The 16,550-nt window shown below is 40.4% G+C and overlaps 2 protein-coding genes across 4 annotated transcripts; both read right to left on the reverse strand.

Moving 5' to 3' along the window:
• Positions 1-179: 179 nt before the first annotated feature.
• Positions 180-4,490, reverse strand: gnb5a (guanine nucleotide binding protein (G protein), beta 5a). Of its 2 annotated transcripts, XM_085412418.1 has the most exons (11): positions 4,248-4,488; positions 3,540-3,676; positions 3,396-3,437; positions 2,941-3,017; positions 2,697-2,829; positions 2,272-2,415; positions 2,086-2,177; positions 1,724-1,772; positions 1,491-1,587; positions 1,229-1,395; positions 180-1,144 (listed from the first exon to the last, which is right to left on the reverse strand). In XM_085412418.1, the coding sequence occupies exons 1-11, from the start codon at positions 4,381-4,383 to the stop codon at positions 1,133-1,135; spliced, it is 1,086 nt and encodes a 361-aa protein (XP_085268544.1). In that variant the 5' UTR covers positions 4,384-4,488; the 3' UTR covers positions 180-1,132. The 2 variants fall into 2 exon arrangements, with proteins under 2 accessions (XP_085268544.1, XP_085268545.1); XM_085412419.1 differs by lacking the exon at positions 180-1,144 and having other exon boundaries at positions 1,223-1,395; positions 4,248-4,490.
• A 531-nt stretch (positions 4,491-5,021) lies between these two features.
• Positions 5,022-16,126, reverse strand: myo5c (myosin VC). Of its 2 annotated transcripts, XM_085412372.1 has the most exons (40): positions 16,006-16,126; positions 15,571-15,681; positions 15,286-15,457; positions 14,733-14,877; positions 13,801-13,957; positions 13,540-13,683; positions 13,369-13,450; positions 13,110-13,217; positions 12,924-13,030; positions 12,571-12,836; positions 12,387-12,468; positions 12,158-12,298; positions 11,934-12,056; positions 11,754-11,837; positions 11,538-11,669; positions 11,298-11,395; positions 11,113-11,199; positions 10,880-10,991; positions 10,586-10,797; positions 10,316-10,481; positions 10,077-10,223; positions 9,829-9,993; positions 9,624-9,717; positions 9,478-9,541; positions 8,894-9,168; positions 8,740-8,803; positions 8,579-8,659; positions 8,289-8,469; positions 8,103-8,196; positions 7,958-8,021; positions 7,701-7,869; positions 7,544-7,628; positions 7,350-7,448; positions 7,028-7,182; positions 6,644-6,733; positions 6,382-6,532; positions 6,016-6,301; positions 5,762-5,936; positions 5,582-5,662; positions 5,022-5,491 (listed from the first exon to the last, which is right to left on the reverse strand). In XM_085412372.1, exons 1-40 carry the CDS (start codon positions 16,030-16,032, stop codon positions 5,339-5,341), a joined length of 5,229 nt encoding a protein of 1,742 aa, XP_085268498.1. In that variant the 5' UTR covers positions 16,033-16,126; the 3' UTR covers positions 5,022-5,338. The 2 variants fall into 2 exon arrangements, with proteins under 2 accessions (XP_085268498.1, XP_085268499.1); XM_085412373.1 differs by lacking the exons at positions 15,571-15,681; positions 16,006-16,126 and having other exon boundaries at positions 15,326-15,457.
• Positions 16,127-16,550: the final 424 nt, after the last annotated feature.

Consider the following 16,550-nt stretch of genomic DNA (forward strand, 5'->3'; position numbering starts at 1 on the left):
GGCTTTTTGATGATGTCACTTCCGCTTGATTTGAAATTTTATTGGAAACCCTCAACAGTAACAGTGGGCCCTCACTCTGCTGAGATAATAATAATAATAATAATAATAATAATAATAATAATAATAATAATAATAATAATAATAATAATAAAGAGACACGTAGGAGCGATATTCAAAACTGATTTTATTATGTTTGTAATAGTTTGATTAACAGTCCCCTGCATATCTGTACACTAAACTACAATAATTACTCTAAATATGAAATTACAACCATTGGACAACTGCATGAAAAGGAGTACATTCAATTATATGTATATATATTTTTTAATTAATTTTTTTTAACTTATTAGTATTTCAACAGTGGGGTAGCACAAGTTCAGGGTGTCTCTAGTGCACATCGAGTAGTGAGTGGCTTCCACATCTGGAAACGCAAAAAGATGTAGTAAACCATATTTTAAATTACAGGTATGAAAAAAAATCATTCATCTCATGTTTACCTATTAATGTGCTTTCTTTGCATTGATATTGATACAGTATTATATTGGCAGGTGAGAAGCAGCTGTTGGGTGCACACGTTGTTTGTTAGATGTACATTTAATATAATTTCCAAAATAAAATATTAATTTGTACCTTTCTCCATAAATCTCATTATTATTTCTCATTACTTTTGCCATTCACAGAAAAGCCCCCCTGCTCTTTGATGTCTCCTCTGAATGAATGTCCTCATTTGTTTAATAAAAAATAATAACAATAAGTAAACATGTATTTTCCTCCATGTGGGCTAATTAACACATCACATTATTGTGTCACTTCTATCCTAGACTGATGCAAGCCACTACCAATAATATTTTCAGTAATATACTTGTTTTAAACTTCATAGTTGTAATCGTAAGAACTTCTGTGCACCTTTTCTTCCCATCACATTGTAATGCGAGCTAGCCATTTGGTTTATTACTCTTTAAAATATGTAAATCTACCCTGGCCAAAACACTGGAGTATATACAATGCTATTGATGTGCCCTATGTACAATCAAAACTGAGTCTCTATCTCTGTGATTGTACTCTAGCAAACAGAAACATCAGTGTGTCTTCAGTAGGTCTGTCTACTATTTAATCGTTTTTGTCTTGATGCTTAGGCCCAGATCTGGAAGGCAAAGAAAATAGACATTACAAGATATAACCAGACAGAAACCTGGAGTAATCACATGTGCCAGATCAGATATCATACCCGAAGAGTGTGGTCCCAGGAACCTGTGCAGAAGGCTGTCCCATCAGGGGAAACCCGCAGGGTGCTGACACGGTTCTCGTGTCCAAACAGAATAGAGACCCGTGTTCCTTTGAGAACATCCCAAACATTAATGGTGTAGTCGTTGTAGCCACCAAACAGTAGCCGGCCTGGGGAAAGAGAGGGCACACCCAAAATGTTTTAGCGGCATTATCCTTAAGCTCAGTACAAACAACGGCGAAGGTAAATATTCTATATATCGTACCACTGAGCGAGAAATCAACACTGGAGACGCCAAATATGATGCTGTCTTTGGAATAGATAGCCACTTCCCTGTCTGCCCTTAGGTCATACAGGCGGCACTGTAACAAAGGGGAGTGTTTTCATTTTTTTCTGTTTTTTTATGGTGCAGTGTAATTATGATTAATTATCTGCAGCACGCTGCACATGAAAACTGGCTTCACCAGTCAAAGGTAACATGAAGAAATCAATTCTTACTGTAGCGTCATCCGATCCAGATGCAAAAGCGTCTCCGCTGGGATAGTATCTGTTAAAATACAGACAGCAGTAATAAGAAATCAATTTTTAAAGCTCTTACATGTAAGATTTGAATACTTCTGACTTATAGCAACTCCTAGTGGTAGCATAAGAAAATGAGACTCCAGATTTTAACATTTTTGTTTGCAAACAAAAATATAGAGGCCATTACAATAACATAAAATATGTTATGATAATGCACACATGATGAGGCCTTTAAAACACTTCCTTTTAATGCGTAATTATAAATAGAAAAGGCACTCATCTTTACACTTACCTTCTCTACACTTATATTCAGGAGCCATTACAAGGGTGTGACTTACCGTACGCTATTTATGTCTGACTCGTGAGTTTCAAAGGACTGAATACACTGCCCTGAACGCATATCCCAGACATTGGCCTTCTTATCACAGCCCTGCCAATGAAAGCAAAGCAGAAAGTGTCAAAAATTTCAGTGTTTAGCCTCTTTAAGTAAGCTGTACCGAAAGCTGTGCAGAAAGTGTCCTCACCCCCGAAACAAACGTGTTTCCGGTTTCAGATGGGGCCAGATCCAGACACAACACGTCTGCAGCGTGTCCATGGAAACTCTGTAACAGCTGCCCACTCTCAACATCCCATAATGCACATGTTCCATCCCCGCTGGACGTCAGGATCTTGAATGCATGCGGCAAGAGAAAAAAAAAAAGAAGTCGTTACAGGCTATCATGTAGTTGTAAATGGACTGCCTTTGCAGTGTGACACCTCATGTGACCAGGAAGTCAAACTTGTAAATTATTAACAAAGTATGGGAGCTCTCACTGGAATATAGAAGGAAGTGATATCTGATTGAGAGAAAAATAAAAAGGTAGCTTGCAGCTACTGTTTCCACAGGCATTTTACCCATGATCCTCAGTGGTTTGTGGATGTTTTTAGAGTGTGGTGACAGTTTTCTCACCTGCATATCCGAGTTGGTGAAGCTACAAGCAGACAGGTAGTTTGTGTGCATGGCCACTGACTTCTTCTTTGCAGCTAAGTTCTCATTCTTGTCCAAAGACAGAGGATAAACTGAGCATTTATTGTCCAGGCCTCTGCAACAGAGAAGCTACACACTTTACCACAAAAACAAAATACAGAAAAGCAACAAAAAATACAGCAAAATACAACCAGATCTGGATCATCATAGAGAGTAACGCACTCACCCACAAGCTACAGCGCAGCCAGAGGGGGCATAGGCACAGGCCATCACCCAGGTGCAAGGCATTGTCACAGCATGTTCCTATAAACATCAGAAGACAAGGCTTTTGTGCTCGAGCCGCACAGGGAGAATTCATTATCCATAATCAAAGCAGAACAACTAGCTTTGGTTTGTCCCATGTAGAAAACTTTAGAAAACACTTTTACACAATTTCAGTTTTTATCATCTAACTCTGATGTCTCCTTCATAAAAACAGGACAGTTGGATTTACCATCAGCACACAATAGATATATTGATGCACAAATCCTATGTGTCACTCCTATCTGATCTAAAAAAAAAATTCTATCTAAAGCAAACTTATTACCATCATGGAAATTTATATTATTTTTATTGTTATCGATTCAAAAGCAAAAAATACAAATATCTAAGAATACGTGACCCATGAAAAGTAAAAGTTACCTTGTTGGTGGTGAAAGCGTCCCACACAATAACTTTTCCATCCTGTATCAAAAGATAATAAAGGTTTGTACACTTTTAAAACACATGCCACCAACAACAAACTTGCTCTGCAGTCAGCTGGAAACGAGACTAGGGGTTTGTGACCTGTGAGGAGCTGACGATCCTCCTCTTGTCCTTGCACCAGTCCATGCACAGAACTTTATTCCCGTGCCCCTTCAGGGTCCTCCGGGTCTTCATGACAAACTGGCCAAGCCCCTCCACCTTCTCTGCCACCTGATGTACTGCACAAACACACATGTATATTATACATTAAACATGTCCCCACATTAACACTCGTGGCAGCAGCCAGGATTAAACTACAGCAGGCCCATCTAAATGGAGGAATATTGAATTAATCTATTTTTAATCTGCCATGTCTCAGATAGCCCGAATCACATAAAATATGCATCAGAAATGACCTGTGCTTGATTTTCACGTTTTTATTTCACACTCTTGCTTTAATTGTCATATTGTTCAGATATTATGAGTAAAATATGAGTAAAAATAAATCAATAAATAAAAAGAAAGAAAGTAAAGGAAAACAGTCCATGGATGAAACATGGATGAAAGTATTAGGCTATGAAATGGGGAGGCAAACAAAACAGCCTGCCCCCGTCTCTTGACAAATCGGTGACATCGGCGCCGATCGGATCGATAATCTGCTCCGCCAAATCCCCCATCTCCGGTAACACCGGCGATCTTTGACTTCTGGCGGAGAAACGTGAGGCTATGAGGAGACGCTCGCTGTTATCCGTCCCGTCACAGGGTAAACGCAGGAATGAATCAGGGCCTCTCCATTTTTTTAGCACTCACGCTCGACATCGTGCAGCTTCGCTCTTTCCTCCTCCAGCTTCGACTTCAGCGTCTCCGACTCCGTTTTGAGGTGAGCCAGAGTCTCGTTCAGCGGTACCTCCTGTGTCGCCATTTCAGGGGTTGGAGGGGATCTCATATATTTCCTTTGAGCAGGAAGCGATCGGCAGCGAAAAGGCTTAGAGCAGAGCTAACAGCTGATGCTGCTGTCATGACGTCAGAGGGCGAAGATGCTCCTCCAGTTTCCAGGGGAGGAGGATCCTGCATCCCGGTGATGCTGCCGCACACACACACACACACACAGGATGCATCCCCTAAGCAACACTACACTCAGCTTAATAATGCATTTTTTTCACGCTGCCCGCATGAAGAGAAGGGACAAGCTCGTTTGCCTGAAAGGCATTAATGTGGCAGAGGGAGAGGGAGAGAGGGCTTTCTGGCATTTTAATATGCTGAAATGGAGCAAAGATGTTTTCATTTTAACCAAAAAAGAATTACTGAGAAAACAAGTAATATTGTTTGTTAAAGTAATTTTATTCTTCTTCATTTTTTTTAATGAGCTGTTATGAGTTGGTGATTTGGCATGCTATTTTATAAATTCATATTACTTCATTTTCACATCTTACATCCTCTGATTCAACTACAGGACACACATATGAAAAAAATACACAGTGAGCATTTAATTAACTCATATTTTAGCCTTGCTGTATTTTAACCTGAGTATATGATAGTATAAAATAGGTTTGCATTGGTATAGCTTTAATCCAAGATAATGCCTTTATTCATTTATTTAGCATGTTATTGCAATTTAAATAAAAATGTACACACACACACACACACACACACACACACACACACACACACACACACACACACACACACATATTATATACAGTACACAAGAATAAAATATCATTGCTATGTCGTGTTTGGTCAAAATGTTGCAATGTTATTCAGTTGTTCTTTGTTTTAAACATGTGCTGTACAGGGTTTTAATGAAAGTGCTTAAATATTTCTATCTACAATCTAGTGCAACTTTAAACAGACTGACTAAGACTCAGCATAAGGAGTAAAAATGTCAAAGGATCTGTGTGTCAGATCCTGTTGAGGAAGTCGAGATGAAGGCTGTTCGGGACCTGCAGCAGCTCCAGAGCCTGTGTGGACGTGCAGAATGGAAACGTGACCTGGAAACGATAATCTGCATCCAGCATCAGCTGTGCGGAGCCTTCGTGGTCTTGGAGCAAAGACTGGAATGAGAAATATATTGACAGCTTAGTCAACTGTATTTATTTTGGCTAGGAGGGTGTTTATATTTGAAAATGAACAGCTGGGCTCACCTGAACTTTGCGGACAAACGATGATGTCACTCTTTTTTCAAAATCGTCAATGGGCGTGTACGAGTTCAAAATTTTGACAATCTACAAATTTTAATGTTAGGTTGGAGTTTAGTGCGAGATTTAAAAATGAAAAAAAAAAGAACCCACCAAAACCACATTTTAGACAACAGATGGAAGTACCTGAACGGGGCTGAGTTCAGAGCATTTTTCAATGATCTCCTTGGCATCATCATCAGTGGATTTGTTGACTTGCAGTAACCACGCAGTTTGAGCCAGTGGCTTCAAAGTATCCATAGCATTCACGTTTTGAAGTTCCTTCTCTTTCAGCCACTCTTCTAGATAACTGATGTTGCATCTGAAAAGAGAAAGCAGCTGTTAAACTAAACTCTCTTTGAGTTGTGTTCAAAGCACATACCTGATCTGCGAGCACAGACCTGATCTGCATCCCCTTCCTGCAGGAGCACATGTCCTTGCGGAGCATGATGTTGTTAAGAGTGATCGCAGCCACGAGGTAGAACAGCTGTTTGATCACTTGTTTGATGAGGCCCTGGTCCAGACTATGGTGGTTCATGGTGGAGTGGAAGACAGTTAGATGCTGGAGGATGGAGGAGATGGTGTAGGTCTCTGATTCCTCATAGAAGCTGTTGGAACGCTTCCTGAAGCCCGTCGGCTTCATGCTAGAAATCCCCTGTAGACTCTCGTGCTCCAGCATGCCGGGTACTAAGAAAGTGTAGAAGTAGGGTTTAGCTTACTCATAAAAGGATTTTTTTGGCAAAATATTACATTTGAAAAAACATTACCAATAGTGGGAGTAAGAGTCTTTTGCATGACTGAGATAAACCGATGATAGATTTGGATGGCCAGATCGCTGAGAATCTGTCTGTGTTCCGACAAATCGAAATTCTGCAAGCAGTTTTTTTTCTGGCGAGGTGTACTTTGCTTCAGGAACTCCTTTTGTTAACAGGATGGAAAACAAGAGCATTTTAATATGTATATGATATTATCAACAGACAGAAATGAAACAGTAACTACTGATTTTTTTAAAAAAAAGTAAATTTGTACTTCCTCCCCGCTGTACTGCTTCAGACAGTTGAGGAGCTGGTGGGTGTTTGAGAGCCAGAAGGACAGGAACTCTAAATCTTTTTGATGACTCTAAAACAGGAAAATGTTGTTTACATTATTAGATATAAACAATACCTCAAAATACATCAATCCATTCACCAGTCTATCCATATATATCCAGGGGAACAGAGAGGTGTTCCCAGGCCAGCCAAGAGATATAATCTCTGCAGCATGTCCTGGGTCTACCCCACCTCCTCCTGCTAGGACTTGTTTCTCAGCTAGCTTAACCCCACCTATCTGGGGTGCAAAACCCCAAACGAGAATCTTGAGCTCAAGAGTTTTACTTCCTGGTTAAACAAGGGTTACAAAAATAGTTAACTTTACCACGATGACTTTCTTGACTCCACCAATGATTGCATTCATAAGGGACTTGAGTTTTGCCTCATCGTTCAGGTAGTCCGCATGGCGGATGCACATGAAGAGGATGTAAGCTGGCAGGGTCGGGATCATGTTGACCGCCACGCCTTTGAGTTTCAGATCTGCGAGGAAATTGGGACAAATTTGTCCGAGAATATGGTTTATCCATTCATCCGAGTTTTAATACCCTCACTCCTGCTCACATCCATGGATCAAATAGCTTATATGATTATTAAATAAAAGGCAGGTAACATGGGCATATTGCAGACATAGTGCAGGGGAAGAATACCCAGAATGATGTTTTCAATGAGCCTTGGTTCATCCTCTCTCTTGTACTCCAACATGCCGAGGTAATCTTTGGGAAGGGTGGATGCAGTTTTTTGCCTCGCTGTTTGAGAAACAATAAATGTGATGAAAAAGTTGAGACAGCTTGTATGGACTCGATTTCTTTGTTTACATGTGGCGCAGGAGCTCCAGTGCTACCTCTCTGTGACGTTTCGAGGCTCTTAACTTGAGTCTGAAGTTTCTTTATTAATCTGTCTTTCTGGTCGAGCAGCTCGTCAAAGTCCTGAATTAAAAGTGGAATCAGTTATTGGTTTACTCTCACTGTAACCTTCTACCCTTCGTACGCTCAACGCACCATGTTCTCAGCAGTTAACCGTGAAGTCTCCTCTCTGAGTTTGCTTTTGACCTCATTCTCCATCAGCTGCTGTCTCTTCAAGTGATCATTCTCCTCTTCCAGCTCCTCTACTCTGCCTTGAAGCTCTCTCTTCTCCCCCTCCAGCTCTTCAGCTTTTTCCTCAAAGTACCTAAAAAAAACATCCAAAATCAGGATGAACCAGATATGACCATCACTACTTTAATCAAGAAAGACATCACTACCGCTGAGTAATTTACCTCCGTTGTGAGCTCTCTTCTGTAATCTTCTTTTGAAGATTGTGAGAGATCTCTTTGTTTTTTTCTGTTGAATGACATAAAAATAAAAGAGCAAGTTAAAACAGTAATCTGCTTCACTGCGAGACTCCTGAACAAAAGAGTGTACCTGTTAATTCTCTTTTCTGCTCCTCAACAAGGCCTTCAAGCTCTTGTTTCTGTCTCTGCAGCTCTGAAACCCGCAGCTTCAGCTCCGGGATCACCTGCGAATGAAATTAAAGCAGACGTCACAGTTACATTCTGAAGCTCGCACCTTTAACCCGTGACGTATCGAATAATACGTGCAATGACATACTGAGTTTTCACTGCTGAGTCTGGACACTTCTTGGCAAATATTTTCATTGACATTGCTTTTCTCCTGGAACAGGTTTTGCAGCTTGCTGTTCTCATTCTCAAGGTGGTCCACTTTCAATTTCAAGCCCTCTACTTGAGTCTCATAGCTTTCCTTCTGCTCCCTCTGGTGGTTTTCTAGAATCCTGCCAACAAATGTGAGACATTTAACAAATTCAAATACAGACACCCAGAAGGAAAGCTGCACGTTTCTGTTAATAAGAAAGTGGTTTGCTATGGTTGAAAAATGAAGACCTGATGGCTTTTTGTAGGCGTTCAAAGGCTGACAGCAAATCTTCAACTTCATAAATCTTCTCTGATTCGTCAAAAGTCATCCTTTGGAGAAACAATGTGTCAGATTAAATGACTAATAGAGATGAAGTGAGGAAACACAGTGCTCAAAATATCTGGATTACCCCAGAAGAACTTCCTCTTCAACAACACCTTCAAGAAGCTGCCTTGCGATCTCACTCACTTTACCTGCAGAAAACATTCAAGGCTCATCAACAAACAACTTCTTTTTCTTTACACAAAGGAGTTTTTTTTTTTTACATAAAATTCTATACACACCTCTTGCTTGTTCCGACTGCTGCTTCATCTTTCTCTCCATGTTATTTCTCTGATTTTGCAGGTTGTTCAGATCTCTGCGTAGCTCGGGAATTAGTTTGACATGCTTGGTGAGCTGGATGACCTGCTCCTGCAGGTCTGAGTTCGCCTGCGCCCCCTCTTCTAACTTTCTCTGCAGGATGACTCGTTCTTCTTTCAGCCTTTTTATCTCCTCTTTCAGAGTTGCCACCTCGGCCTCGTGGTCCTGTCTCTGAATTTCAATGTTGTTTTCCGCGATCCTTCAGAGAAGAAAAAGCTATCTGATTAAACCAAAGAAGCTGGGATATATATATAGCTTCTTTGGGAGAAATATTAGCTTAAATATTTGCTCAACCATGCTGTACACCAGCAGTGTTTTTCTTTTTCCCTCACACTGTCCCCAAAGTGCTTGCTCATAAGGGGAGCTATATAAACAAAATTGAATTGAATTCTGCAATTGTTATACTGGTCCCACCGCTTGAGATCAAACTGGGCTGTGTGTTGCACATAAACTAAAAGGAGTTGGAACCCCAGCTGTAGATGATAAATCTCACTTTTTAAATACTTACTTTCTAAGCCTTGCTTCATTTTCTTTTTCTTCCAGAAGGTTCCTCTTTACTTGATCAAAGGTCTCTGAAAGATTGTGAGGCCAGTCACAAATGTGACGCAAACGCAGTCACTGTGGTGTTTATACAGAAATCTCAACTCTTATTACCTTTGGCGTCTTTGGTAGAAGCTTCAAATGTTTTCTCCAACTTCTCCTTCTCAAGGTTGAGAACTTCTACTTCCTTTTGAAGTTGTGCGATTGTCTAGGCAAGAAAAACAGGTTTTCCTAAAGGATCTCAAACAGAGCGCTTCCTCTGCAAACAAAAATGCAGCAAAGACACAAACAGACTTCAGGCATCAACTTCAATACTAACCAAACTGGCATCTTCTTTAGCTTTCTTCTCTCGTTTCTCTAAAGAAGCCTTCTGGTTGGTTGATTTTTCCAGCTGTGTCTCCAGACCCTGAAGCTTTTCCATAGTTTGGGAGTGTGAGTTTGCCAAGCTTGTCAACCTTTCCAATAATCCACGATTCTCTTTGTTCTGTCAGGGAACACATTAAATTACATTATCTGCAAAAAACAAAAAGAAAATCACAGCTAAAATTTGTCTCGAAGCACCGTTACCTGCTCTTCAATCTTCTTTCTGAGCTGCTGCACCCGGTAGGAGAGCTGGACATTAAGCACGAGCCGACGCATAGTCTGAAATCGCCGTCGTGCCAGCCACGCTCTGGCATACTTCTGGATAACCAGCGCTTTGTGTTCTTCTATCATCTGAGGTTTACATAAATCAGGAGGTTACATTCAATTTGTCAACAATATTTATTTTAGTGATGAAAATGATTCGTAAACTGTCTGTTACAGACCTTCTTGTATCGTTTACGAGCTATCCAACCTCGTGTGAAGGCCTGGATGGTGATGGTTGCCAGACGCACTACCTGGTAGACCTGCCTCAGGCGGTAGCCTCTCCAGTGTCTCTGTATCACCAATGCTGCCCAGCCCTGCTTCAGTGTCGCAGCAGTCACTGTTTTACTGAAGGTTTACAAACAAAATAAGTGTATATTCATTTTATAATCTTAAGAGGAATCTTTACAGGATGCAGGTCAACAAAACTCAAACAAGTGAACGGTTCTAACCGGATTGTCCTCTTTCCACGGACATACTGCTGGAGAATGATGGCGGCCTTTCTTAGGGCCAGGTACTTCCTCCTCTGGCTCCATCCACGAGCATGTTTCTGGATGGTCTCACAGGCTCCTCGAAGTCGGTCCAGACGCAGCTTCTCGAGATAAGCTACCTGACCAGCTCTGAAGAAGATCTTTGTCCGACCAAACTTATACTGGTTAGAGTCCTGGGGAGCAAGCCATGAAGACAAAGTGATGCACGGCCATGAATGACACTTACATTAGTGAGTGCCATATGATACAACATACGTGAATCAACCTCTGCAGCACATTCTTGCAAGTCTGTTTCTTGTCATTGAGGTCTGCCTCCATGTGTGACATTAGGATACTGTATCTGCTGTAAAACTCAATGTATGTCCACCTACAAACAAAAACCATGCCAATACTCAGCATGATGACATGGAGCTGAACATGCTATAAGTTGTAATTATGCTGCATGAACATATATATATATATATATATATATATATATATAAAGTCACCTGGATGGGTAGCTCTGTGCACTGATACGAATAGTTTCAAGGACTCCGCAGGCTCGCAGCTGCTGCACTACCCTCCTGGAGTCATACCTAAAAACATGAGAAAACACCAAAAACAGAAACATGAGCAAACACTTCAGTGACACAAGAGTGAAACATCTGAATTAAAAATTCATTAGTAATCATACTCAAATGGGAGCTTTTCATCGTTAGGCTTAATGCAGCGCACGTAGTGAGGCGTGGTCGCATTCAGTGTTTCCATGAGTAAGGAGAGGGAGCTGCGAAACTGCATTCAACAACATCGTTCAAGAGACAGAACAGAAATACAAATTCAGCCGGTTGGATAGGAAACAATACAGTATGTGAACTTCAGTGAGAATGTGAGTTCAGCCTAGAGCAAAGCAGAGAAACAGAGCAAACATTAGCACCTTATCTCCCACTGAGGTTCTCAGGTTTTTATTGGCTGGTTTCACTGAAGGCCTGGCGGGCTTCACTTTGACACTCTTACCGATCGCAGCGTTCTTCTCCTCCTCTTGGAAAAAGTTGGCCAGAAAAGGTAACTGATAACATTTGCAAATAAGAGGAATCTGTTAAAATGAGGAAAAGCAAACATAAAGTGAACATACGTGAAGGCTTTTGATTACCTTACTAGACCTCATCATGTCCACGAGTTCTTCATAGAGAGCATCTCTGTTCTTCTCGAGAAAACCTCTGCACTGATATTCCACCTGTAGAAATATGTATATAAGAAAAGAGTTCATAAAGTTTATAACGGCAGGGAATTTTTTGCTATATTGTGCAGATGCCAGGTGATTAGACTCCACCTTGTCTGCAAAGTGCTGAATCACAAAGGCCTCATTTGATAACCTGGGCTTCTCAAACATAGGGCTGGCTTGTAGGTAGTTATAAAGCTTTTGCAACCAGCTTTGATCGGTGCCTTGAGGGAACTGTGAAGCAGAAAGACGTAAAAAAAAAAGATGCTGACAATCAAGTCAAAATGCAATTTGTGACTGATAACACCAAGATCCTATTATTAATCAGATCTTACTAAACATTCTTCATCGAGCAAGTCAAGGATCCCCATCTTTGCTTCAATCAGATCGATGACAGGTTGATTGTCATAGAAATCTATCAGCGTCCATGGGATGTCCTCTTTCATGTACTCCTCTTGCTCCAGCTTGAATACATGCTGAAAAGACCCAAGAGAATAAACGTGTAAGCTGGTAAAGAGGTGCGTGTGGTAATTAGCAGTGAATGTGGAAGAAGGCATTGCTGACCAGGTTAAACTGCTGTTGAAGCTTTTCGTTTGCATAGTTGATGCAAAACTGTTCAAAGCTGTTGATGTCAAATGTTTCAAAACTGAAGGAAAAAAAACAGAATGGACATTTAAAAATGTCAGCAAAAGAAAGCTGCACACATATTGAAAAAAAGAAAAAGAAAAAAGAGTTGCGCTTGCATTACCCATAAATGTCCAGAACACCAATGAAAGCATGTTGCTTTCCTGGCACCTGTAGTGCTGTGTTTATCCTGTTTATAATGCAGTCAAACAGATGGGCATAGATATGCTTAGCTAGAGCGTCTCTGGCATTTACTGCCCGATCTTTGGGGACCGGCTTCACAACTGTTTCGGCTACCAGAACGATCCTCCGATGGCACAGCCAGCGTACGAGCCCCTCTGCGCTCACCCCCAGCAGCTCGCAGAAGACAGCCAGGTGTGGATCACTGGGCTGAAAGATATACAAATCAAGCTTTGTACATAACCTGGTGAATGATTCAAGATCGGTCGCACACACAAGTTATGAACAGCTACTCACGGGAACTAATGATTTGTCATCGCCTATGTTTTTAATCTCCACATTACCCAAATGCAGAATGGCTGCCAGAACTTTAAACACATCTGACTGAAAGTCCTCCTTCAATCCTGGAGAAAAGACGTTAAAGCTAAGATAAAACTTTAAAATCATAAAGGGAGGTTTCAGTCATGTTGAGGCAACCTTTACCCAGAAGTGAGAAGGTCTGTCGAGTCTCTTCCAAGTCCTTCTTGTCATTCACACCTTCAATGGTTATGTCACCACCCATGCAGGTGTAGTTGAACTTGTCTGCACTCTCTGCAGATGAAAGATTATATTACTGATGCTGCTTATAATAAACTACTGCAAGACTTAGTTGTGTTTTCTGGGTGAGTTAGTTTAAATAGTAATAAAACAGCAGCAGTTAAGTGTCACAGATCCACAATAAACCCTCAGTGCAAATACTTACGTAGTCTCAGGTTCTTAAACGCTGGTGAGTCTGCACAGGAACAAATCTGGTAAAATATGTGGTAATTACGCTCATTTTCTGCCTGAAACAAAAACAGAACTTAAGATTAGTATTATGGATTAAACACAGTAACGAAACTTGAAAGAATCCTGATCTCACAATCATGCATACCTGAAAGACCACTCTGGATTTCTCTAACAGGTAGGTCCTCATGTTTGCTCCGATGATCCGGTACTTCCTGTCAAAGCTGATCTCTGTGTATTTCCCAAAACGGCTGCTGTTGTCGTTCCTAGTGGTCTTTGCATTTCCTATTGCCTTAAGAGGAAATGAATTATAAGAACTATTTATAAGATTTTTTTGTGTATGAATAAATATGTGAACATTTTTGCCTGTTTAGTTCAACAGCTGTTTTGTGTAGTCTCGAGATCGTACCTCTGTTATTGGATTGGATGCCAGGACTTTGTCTTCAACTCGTGTCTTATTTGCAGATTTGCTCACAACAGCAAAGTACCTCATAGCGTATCGAGCAGACACCGTTTTACCAGCTCCAGATTCACCGCTGACTATGATAGACTGGTTCTTGTGGTTTCTGAGAAAGAAAAGGGGGATATAAACAAAGTACGCACCACTGTGTCTTGAAGCATTACTTGGGACTTACTTGGGCAGTTATTGACTAGATTTCATTTTAATGATCACCAGGACATAAACGCATGCACGCATAGCACACAACCATACAGTTGTGGTCAGGTGATGTCATGGCAATTTGGGGCCTTTAATTATTTCTTTGGACTTTTCTTTTTCCAGGGTGGAATGATTATGTTTAATGAGTTTAAAAAACAAACAAAAAAAACCCAACAATAATTAGGCGCATTTTGAAGTGAGTTTGGCTTTTCTCTAACCCCCACAGGGTCAAATAGATATACATACACTCACTCAAATCTAATAAGTGGGGCTGAAGGCTGTACATTGTTTATTATCTTAACAAGGCCAAGGTCTATTAACTTCTCATTAGTGATCATGATTGCCTACAACTGTCAGTTTCCCTTTTCCAGCATAAAAAGGATTTGCCTGACAGCACTTATTGGACTGACTAATACTCAGAACAGTGGGAGACTCCAATGAACTCAGTGATCTGCAGATTCCAAGAGCATCAGTTCAAACAACTGTACATAAGTACAAGTTATTTAGATGTTTTAACACTTTCTTGGTGCTGACCAAGAAAGTTTGCCCCATGCATATGTTAGTAGAGTCCTTTTAAATCTGCAGACTCATGCTCACTGCCTCCAATCTGCATACAGCCATCAGTTCTCGCTGATGTAAAACTACTATAAAACTTAAATGAGGCAATCTCAACTTTTATTTACCTTGCCATCTGTTTGTAAGCCTCCTCTGCCACTGCAAATATATGAGGGTCCATGTCTCCCATGTTCTGTCCTGAGTAGGCATGAATGATTGCATCTCCATAGATAGGAAGCTGCTTATAGGGATTTAGAGCCACCAATATAATACCTGAAATGAGGGAACAACACAGACTGAGCAAGAAACTTAACCTGCTAACACCTCAGTACTCAGTTACACAAATGGGTGACAAATTAACAAAAACGAAAAAACACAACAACAGCATAAAGTGTTTTAGTAAGGTGTTGGTTCACTATGTTGGCCAAAAATCTCTGATGACTCTTAAAGCCATAATATGTGAGTCATTATTTGTATACTTATCATGTTATTCAGTGATTCATCGTGACTGCATCAGCTGCATCAGTATCCTGTTTGTGATCACTTGGAGCAACGTCGTATGAATTTACAGTAAAAATGCATTACAGAGCCACAGGACCACCTCATTGTAAGGGTCAAGTGTGAGAGGTTTTCCTTTAATTTATCACCCATTTGTCAGTTTAAGGCTTCTTGCTGTTGTACCACAGTAGGTATAGATGATTCTGGACTCCACAAATCGCACTTTGAGATTGTGCAGGACTGCAGGTTCATGCAAGTAACTCAGAGCTGTCAGGTCATTCTCTCCCACCAAGATGTCTGGGTTTCGGAGAGGAGGGAGTTGTGGTTTAGACGGGTCAACAGTGTAGCAGTACTCCTGTCCAGTGATAGGTGATGTAGGAGAATCAGGTCAGCTGGTGCTTCTCACCATTATAAATGTAATACAGTCATATATTGAGGGTATTATTAGTCACTTTCCATTTTACTTACAGAGCCATCCTCCAGAAGCAATTCAAGAACTTTATCTCCTGAATGGAAATCTTTTACAATCTCTGCCGATTTCCACACATGTTCTTCATCTGATATCCACACTCTGTTGTACTAAAATGATTAAAAAAGTGACAAATAATTATTTCAGTTATTAATGCCATGGCTTACTGTACAAGTGACTAAAACCAATACATGCAAGAGAAAATCCACCCAATAGGAACCAATACTCCATCATATATGCTACCTCATAATATTATACTATAAAAAGATGTAGCTAAGTGTTTCGCCTTTAAATTCCTGTGGATCTGTTTGCTTTACAACCTTTCAGAGCGCTGACAAAGTTTCCATATGCGTCTGTAAACTTGCAACCTCTAGACTGTATGGAAACATGATCTTACGTGTATTTTAAAAGATTAGGCTTGTTTTCCCTCTTACCTTGGTGTACAGTTCCAGCACAGCCATGTTTGTGCATTATTTTAGTAACTTTTTTTGTCCGTGTGTTTATCACTTGCTGTTTCACCGCTTTCCAGGTTACCAACACATTTCCTCCCCGCCCCTCACAAATATTCCGGAATAACCTGTCAAGTTAGATTACAAACTCCCGATGATCTTTTTCAAAATAAGAGTCACCCTAAGGCGTTTTTTGAAATACACTCTGCATCATTACAGACGTTACGTCATCTATTTGTGTTAATTTATTCGTCTGCACTGTTTTGTATCATTCAAAGCAATTAAATTGTACTTATTATAAATTTACTTTTTTTATTGTTGGTAGCCTGTTACTGTCCATTTTGAAAGAATCAAAAGATTAAAAGGGTGAAAAGCAATTCTGCTGTACAGATCAATTTTTACATTTTACTTGAAGCTCTTTCCCTGGACACCTAGATGCTGTAAACTATTAAAACTTCTCTAAATCCTCTCTGGTTAAGTTGATCCAAAATAGATTCAAATCCATGTATAATTTTGTTTACTGTCTGTTG

This window comes from Rhamphochromis longiceps, linkage group LG7 (assembly GCF_057381845.1).
Source record: "Rhamphochromis longiceps isolate RC_006_pf linkage group LG7, R_longiceps_female_GT1.1, whole genome shotgun sequence".
Taxonomy (NCBI): domain Eukaryota; kingdom Metazoa; phylum Chordata; class Actinopteri; order Cichliformes; family Cichlidae; genus Rhamphochromis; species Rhamphochromis longiceps.

What these genes read in the sequence shown, in the direction of transcription:
- myo5c (XM_085412372.1), bottom strand. Translation starts at nt 16,032, where the DNA reads ATGGCTGTGCTGGAACTGTACACCAAG. An exon ending in GTTTAAGAACCTGAGACTAC is followed by an intron (nt 13,218 to 13,368) that starts GTAAGTATTTGC and finishes TTTCATCTGCAG; the next exon opens with AGAGTGCAGACAAGTTCAAC. An exon ending in CGTGGAAAGAGGACAATCCG is followed by an intron (nt 10,482 to 10,585) that starts GTTAGAACCGTT and finishes GTAAACCTTCAG; the next exon opens with TAAAACAGTGACTGCTGCGA.
- gnb5a (XM_085412418.1), bottom strand. Translation starts at nt 4,383, where the DNA reads ATGAGATCCCCTCCAACCCCTGAAATGGCGACACAGGAGGTACCGCTG. An exon ending in GAAACACGTTTGTTTCGGGG is followed by an intron (nt 2,178 to 2,271) that starts GTGAGGACACTT and finishes TTTCATTGGCAG; the next exon opens with GGCTGTGATAAGAAGGCCAA. An exon ending in TGTTGATTTCTCGCTCAGTG is followed by an intron (nt 1,396 to 1,490) that starts GTACGATATATA and finishes CTCTTTCCCCAG; the next exon opens with GCCGGCTACTGTTTGGTGGC.